At 38.7% G+C, this 7,550-nt stretch overlaps 1 protein-coding gene across 6 annotated transcripts in view; it reads right to left on the bottom strand.

Moving 5' to 3' along the window:
* The window catches only part of Arhgef4 (Rho guanine nucleotide exchange factor 4), a 224,251-nt gene that overhangs the window by 16,676 nt on the left and 200,025 nt on the right, over positions 1-7,550 (bottom strand). For all 6 annotated transcript variants that reach the window (XM_087198717.1, XM_087198721.1, XM_087198742.1 and 3 more), the window contains one exon: positions 24-163. In XM_087198717.1, the coding sequence (XP_087054843.1) occupies positions 24-163 (140 nt within the window). The remainder of the gene's footprint in view (positions 1-23; positions 164-7,550) is intronic.

The raw sequence follows: 7,550 nt of genomic DNA, 5'->3' as shown, positions 1-7,550 counted from the left end.
TACCCACTTGGCCTTTGTCCTACCTCATTGATGGCCAGCTGCTCACCACCCCCTCCAGGGTGGCTGTAGTGGTGGCTGGAGCTGTGCAGGTCCTCGTACAGGTCCTCCTCACTGCCTGCCTCTTCTGCTCGGATGGCTGTGTCCAGGGCTCCATCTGGCATTGCTGGAAGGAGAGACAGCAGCTTTCAAAGAGGAGATGGCTTGAAAGGGTGAGAGGGAGTATGTGGGAAAGGAGCTGGATAGTTTTAGGACAAGTGTTTCTTCCGTGAGAGGAGGCAGAAGGTTGGGAGCTGGTTTCTGAGACCATCCCTGTTGTAAAAATGTGGCCTGGCTGGAAATAACCCCAGCTCACTCCACCACTACCAGTCCTCACACTCGGGACCCTGGAGCTTGGTAGACACAGAGACGAGGGGATTCACCATGGTGCATGGCCCATCCCTGTCCTCTGAACTCAGTCAGAAACTGTTTACCAGTATGTGAGCTATAGAAGGCTTCTAAGAAAAATGTTAAAATTTTGTTATGAAATATACAGTCAGCCCTTCATATCTGTGGGCCCTGCACTTGAGGATTCAACCAAACTCAAAATGAAAATATTTTTAAAAATGTGTCTGCACTGACTATGTACAGGCCTTTGTCCTGTCATTTTCCTCTAAACAATACAGTATAACCACTACTTGGATAAAATCTACATTGTACCAGGTACTATAAGTAGTAATCTGCAGGGGATTTAAAGGATATATGAAGGTTGGGCTATAACTCCTGCTTACCATGTGGAAGACTCTGCGTTCGCCAAAAACAATTAACAAACAAATAGTATACAGGAGGCTGCATGGGCTCTATTCAACTACTACACTCTTTTATATAAGAGACTTGAGCACTGTTACATTTTGGTATCCACAGGAGATCCTGGAACCAATCCCTTATAGATACCGAGGGACAACTATATGTATTTAAGTATACAGTCAAAGAAAGTATACAGCATTTACCTGCAAATATAGTTTGAAATAGAAAAGGAAGAGTTTTGCTGGTATGCTTAAGAAAACACCATAATCTTAGATTTCTCTCTCCTCTATGCCACTCTAATCCCATTCCTCTCTCTCCTTTAGAGATATTCAATAGGTGGAACTTTTTATAAATCATTCCCATGCTTGTTTTTGTTTCAGCGTTTATTTCTGAGTTTTGCCTGGTTTTGACCATCTGTAGCAATTTCTCCCTGATTCTTTTCACTCCATGGCTTGTGTAGTTGTGATGGATTCATTCTTACTGAGGCACGGTCTTGTGTTTGATGAATATTTCACATGTAGTAGTAGACTGGCTGTACTGCAGAAGGTGGGTTGTTTCCCACTCTGTCTCTGATATGAACGATACTGCTGTGGACACGTCTACACACTGCCTGAGACATATGTAGGGGTTTCTTTAGGATAGTATTTCTCAACCTTCTCATTACCCTCCCTAAAAGCCTTTTACACATTATTTCCCTAATCACTCCCAACTCCCATTAAATGCTAATAGCAACATACCTGTGTATTGCTCATGTAATGTGGCTCTTTGGAAGGCAACAAACCATTTTAACAGTTAAAGTTTTTGCTCTGGAGAAAGCATACCCCTGGTGTGAATTCATGCCCTAAGGTACAGACACCTAGGTGTGGCATCACTGGTTCTTAGGTCCTGTGTAGGTCTAGTGCTGTTATAGAGTTATTCTGCCAAGTCAGGCTCCCAGGAGCAATGCTTCAGTGTTCCCACTGCTCTGTGTCCTGGCCACCGCATGGGATGGGCATGGTCATGGTGTGAAGTGGTACATGTCTGGGTTAAACATCTTCTCTACATTTATGTATCATTTATATTTCCTTTAATGTGAAATGTCTGTAAGTTTACCCATTTTATTGATTTATCTTTAACATATTATTGATATAAAAATGTATATATGTGTATAAGTGTGGACTTTTTTTTTGTACCAGGGATTGAACTGGGGTCCTTGTGCTTGTGCAGCAGGCAGCAAAACCACTGAGCTAAATCCCCAGCCCAATATGTGTATAGATGTATATGCAAACAAATTCCTTCTCATTCTGTCACTCATATGTATAACAACTATCTTCTCCCAGTTTGTGGCTTAATTTGTTCTCTTCAGGGTGACTTTTGATGGACAGAAGTTCTTAATTTTAATATAGACAAATTTGTCAATTTTGTCCTATGTGATTTACATTTGGATATATGCTTTTTTCCAATTACTAGCTATTATGAATACAATTGCTCTGAATATTCACAAGCAGGGTTTGGTGTGGACAAATGTTTTCACTTATCTGGGATAAAGGCCCCAAATGCAATTGCTGGGTTATATGGTAGTTAAATATCTAGCTTATAAAAAATTGCCTGATGAAGGCAGACATGGCAGCACATGCCTTTAATCCCAGCACTCCTGGAGGATGACAAGTTTCAGCCAAGCCTGGGCAACTTAGAGAGACCTTGTCTCAAAATAAAAAATAAAAAAGGGGTTGGAGATGTAGCTCAGTGTGAAGGCCCTGGGTTCAGTCCCCAGTAAGAGGAGGGGGGAGGGAAAAAAAAGAAAAACCCTGCTAAACAGGTTTTCAGAGAGGTTGTACTATTTTACATTCCAACCAGAAGTGATGAGAATTTGGAATGATCACTATTTTATATTTTAGACATTCTGATGGGTGTATTATGATATCTGATCTGGTTTCCATTTGTATTTCAAAAAAGCTGGTGTGATGGTTTGGATCTGAAATTGTCCCCCAAAGGGCATGTGCTCAAGGCTTGGTCACCAGCTGATGGTGTTCCTGGGAGATGTGGGACCTTGAAGCTAGGTCTAACAGGAGGAAGTGGAGTCACAGGGGCCACGCCCTTGAAAGGGATCTCATGACCTTGGCACTTCCTCTTCTCTCCTGCTTTCTGGCTGCTGTAAGGTGAGGAGCTCTGCTCTATCACAGGCTCCCCACCATGATAACCTGCTTTACCATAGGCCCAAAGAGCACAGCCAACTGACCATGGTTAGTTGAAACATCTGAAACCTTGCACCAAGAGAATTCTTTCCTCCTTAGCAGTTGATTATTTCAGGTATTCTGTCATGGCCTTGGAAAGCTAACACAGCTGGTGATATTTGACATCTTTCAGTGTGCTTACTTGCTATCTGTACTCTTTAATGAAGTATCTCTTCATGTCTTTTGCCTATTTTCCAATTGGATTTTTTAGGTTAATGTTGAGATCTGAGAGATTTTATATTTTCTGGATATGAATTGTCAAATATATGATTTGCAAATATTTTCTTTCAGTCTGTAGCTTGTCTCTTAATCCCCTTAACAAAGGTTCTTGCAGAGCAAAAGTTTTTAATTTTATGATGTTCAAATTCTCCTTTTATGAGACCTACTCCTGGTGTCATGTTTAAGAAATCTTCACCAAACCCTAGTTCCAAAATCTTTTTTATGCTTTCTTCTAGAGGCATTATAGTCTTACATTTTATATTTAAATGAGGTTTTTGTTGTTGTTGTTTTGTTTTTGTGTAACATGTGAGATTTATGTCAAGATTTTCATTGTTCATAGTTGTTCAACAGCTCCAGTACATTTGTGAAAAGATGACCTTTCCTCCACTGGATGATTCTGTACTTAAAAAAAATTAGTTGGCAAAATGGGGCATTATTGTCCATTTTACACAGATAAAAATGATTATAAGAGTTCACTATGAACTACTGTACACCAACAACTTATATAAACTTGATGATGTAGAAAATTCCTGGAAACACATACTCTACCAAAACTGACTCAAGAAGATATAGAAAATCTGAATAGACCTATAATTAGTAAGAAGGTGGTATAAGTAATTAAAAACTCTTAACCATGTAAGTCCCAGGGCTGGACAGTTTCTACCATCTAGTAGTGAATTCTACTAAAGAATAATGAATACCAGTTTTTCTCAAACTCTTCCAAAATGAAGAGGAAGGAATACTTCCTAACTTATTACATAAGGACAGCATTAACCTGATAACAAAACAAGACAAAGAAACTACAAGAAAGCTACAGACCATGACTAGATCTTATGCATATAGGTGCAAAAATCCTCAGCAGAATACTAACAAATCAAATTCAACAACATCTTAAAAGGATTATGTATTATAGAATGCAAGGATGGTTCAACATATGGAAATGAATCATTATGATGCACCACATTACTAAACTGAAGAAAAAAATACATGATTATCTCAACTTATGCAGAAAGAGTATACACAAAATTCAACATCTTTTCACAATAAAAATACTCAATAAATGAGACTAGAAGGGAAGATCTTAACATAATAAAGCACATTTACAAAAAACTCACACCCAACTTAATACTCAATAATGGGACATCAAAATCTTTTGCTCGAAGATTGGGAAAAAAACAAGGATGCCCTCTGTCTCCACTTCTCTTTAACATAGTAATGGAATTCCTGGTGAGAGCAAACAGGCAAGGAGAGATAAGGGCATCCAAATTGGAGATGAAATAAATTACCTGCATTTTGATATGGCATGTTTTTATATACAGACAATTTTCAAGATTCTATGTTAAAAACTGTTAGAGCTAACAAATAAATTTAGCAAAGGAGCAAGGTATAAGCCAACATGCAAAAATCAGTTTTATTTGAGTAAATTTGCAATGAACATTATGAAAAGGAAATTAAAAAAAAATTATTACAATAGCATCAACAAGAATAAAATACTTAGGAACAAATTTAAATAAGGAAGCAAAAGATGTGTACCCTGAAAACTACAAAATATTGCTGAAAGAAATGAAAGAAAATCTTAAGTCAAAAAACAATGCTGGGGTTGGTGGCACATGCCTGTAATTGCAGCCCTCTGGGAGGTGAGGCCGGAGGATTGGAAATTCAAGTACAGCCTGGGCAACTTATTGACTTAGTGAGACTCTGTCTCAAAATAAAAATAAAAAAGGGGTGGAGATGCAGCTCAGTGTGAAGGTCCTGGGTTCAAGCCTGAATGTGCATGGACACATGCGTGCACGCACACACACACACACACACACACACACACACCCCAAATGAAACAGACAAAAAAGTGAAAAAGCATTTTATACTGATGGGTTGAAAGACAAGATTTTTAAGATGGTGATACTAATCATAAACAGTCTACAGATTTAATGCATTCCTATCAAAATCTCTATGGCATTTTTTTTTCAGAAATAGAAGAACTCTTCCTAAAATTCATATGGAATCTCAAGGCAGTCTGAATAGCCAAATTACTTTGAAAAAGGAAGAATTAAGTTGGAGGCCCCACATTCCCTGATTTTAAAACTTACTACAAAACAATGATAATCAAAATAGCATAGTACTGGCATAAGGATAGACATAACAGACTAATGAAACTGAATAAAGAACCCAGAAATGAACCTTCAAATCCATGATCAATAGATTCTTGACATTAAGTGGGGGGAAAAGACAATCTTAACAAATCGTGTTGGGAAACTGGATGTCCAAGTGCAAAGGAATGAAGTAGGCCAGCTTCAGTGGCATGTGGTTGTAATCCCAACTACTTGGGAGGCTGAGGCAGGACAGTCACAAGTTTGAGGCCAGCCTGGGCAACTTACCAAGATCCTGTCTCAAATTAAAAAGCCCGTGGGTATTTCTCAGTGGTAGAATGCTTGCCTAGAATGTGTAGTATCCTAGTATCACCAAACAAAAACTGAATGGTGTATGTTTACTTAATATATACAAAAATCAACTCAAATGGAAAAAAAATCTAAAACTATGAAACTCTTAGAAGAAAACAGAAGGAAAAGCTTTATGACATCAGATTTGAAAATGATTTCTTGGATATGGCACCAGAAGCACAGATAACAAAAGAAAAAAAAGACAAACTACATCAAAATTTAAAACTTTTGTGTATTAAAGGGAAGTATCAGAAGAGGAAAAGGCAACTCAATGGATGAGAGAAAAATAAGCAAACTCCCTCGATTTGATCATTACATGTCATATCATATACATGCATATCACAGTGTGCCTCATAAACATGAACAATTAACATAATAATTAAAAAGTAAAAATAGCCAAAAGAATTGAATAGATATTTCTACAAAGAAAATAGATAAATGGCCAGAAGTACATAGAAGGAACCTCAATGTCACCAATTACGGAAATGCAAACCAAGCCACAGTGACACACTACTTTACATCCTTAGGGCAGTTATTATAAAAATAAGAATAACAACAACAAAAGGCAGAAAACAACTGTTGAGGAGGATATGGAGAAACTATGGTGCACTGCTGATGGAAATGTAACTGTTGTGAAAAAGTTTGGCCATTTTTTGAAAAGCAGTACATAAAATTACCATGTGATCCAGTATATAAACTCTTAGATAAATACCTCAAAAAGTTGAAGTCAGGAACTCAAGGAGATACTTGTATATCTATGTCCACACAACATAATAGCCAAAAGAGGGAAATAATTCCAGTATACATTAACAGTTGACCAGATAGAGGAAATGTGGCATATTCATACAGTGAAATATTATGAAACCATAAAAGGAATGAAGTTTTGATACACAGTGTAGCAGGGATGAACCTTGAAAATATTAGGCAAAGTGAAGTAAACCAGACACAAAAGCACATACATTGTATGATTCTACTTATGATTGTCTCAGACATTTTCTTGCCATTGGGACAAAATATTCAACACCCACAACTTAAAGGAGGAGAGGTTTAGCTGGGAATGGTGTTGCACACCTGTTAATCCCAGCACTTGGGAGACTGAGGAAAAAGGACTGCTGTGAGTTCAAGGCCAGCCTGGGCTACATAGAAAGACCCTGACTCAAAAAACAAGACAAAAATTAAAAAAAATTTTTTTAAAGGAGGAGAGGTTTATTTTGCCTAATAGTTTCAGCCCATGGTCAGCTGGCATGGTGGAAGGTCATGTCAGAGGAAAACTGTTCAACCCACAGCACCCAGAAAGCAGAAGGTGAGAGAAGAGGAGCTGGAGACAAGTATATATCTGTAATGGCTGTGTCTAGAAGTCCCCCCAAACCCTCATGAGGTCAAGAGGTGTCTGCATCTACACTGTGTGACTCTGGGATGGATTCAGGGTGCAATGCTAGGATGAAGGGCACTAGGATTAAGGGTATGAGTGCTACCCACCCTAAGGGCAGGTAGCCTGGATAAGATATAAGGGACAGAAAGAGGCTCATCACTGGTTGCTCACTTCCTTTTGCTGTCTTCTGCCCACCATGAACTGTTTCTCCTCTGGAATCCCTCTCTGCCAAGTCACCTGCTTTACAGCCAGCTATGAACAGAAACCTTTACAAACTATGAGCTAAATAAACCTTTCCTCCCTTAATTTGTGTGTGTTAATTTGGTCTCAGCAATGAGAAAATTAACTAAGACAATACCATTCCAGGTCACACCCCAGGGACCCACCTCTTATCACCAGGCCCCACCTCCTAACAGAACACTCAGCTACTGAACTCCTTGATGGGTGAATCTACCCATGAGTACCGTGCCCCCAAGATCTAATCACCTTCTTCACTCATGAGAGTCTCGGGAGACATCTAAGATC

The sequence above is a fragment of the Heterocephalus glaber genome, unplaced genomic scaffold, assembly GCF_053883595.1.
Source record: "Heterocephalus glaber isolate CG9 unplaced genomic scaffold, H.glaber_assembly_v1.0 deba00000347, whole genome shotgun sequence".
NCBI classification, from domain to species: Eukaryota; Metazoa; Chordata; class Mammalia; order Rodentia; family Bathyergidae; genus Heterocephalus; species Heterocephalus glaber.
This window is presented reverse-complemented; position numbering and strand designations above follow the sequence as displayed.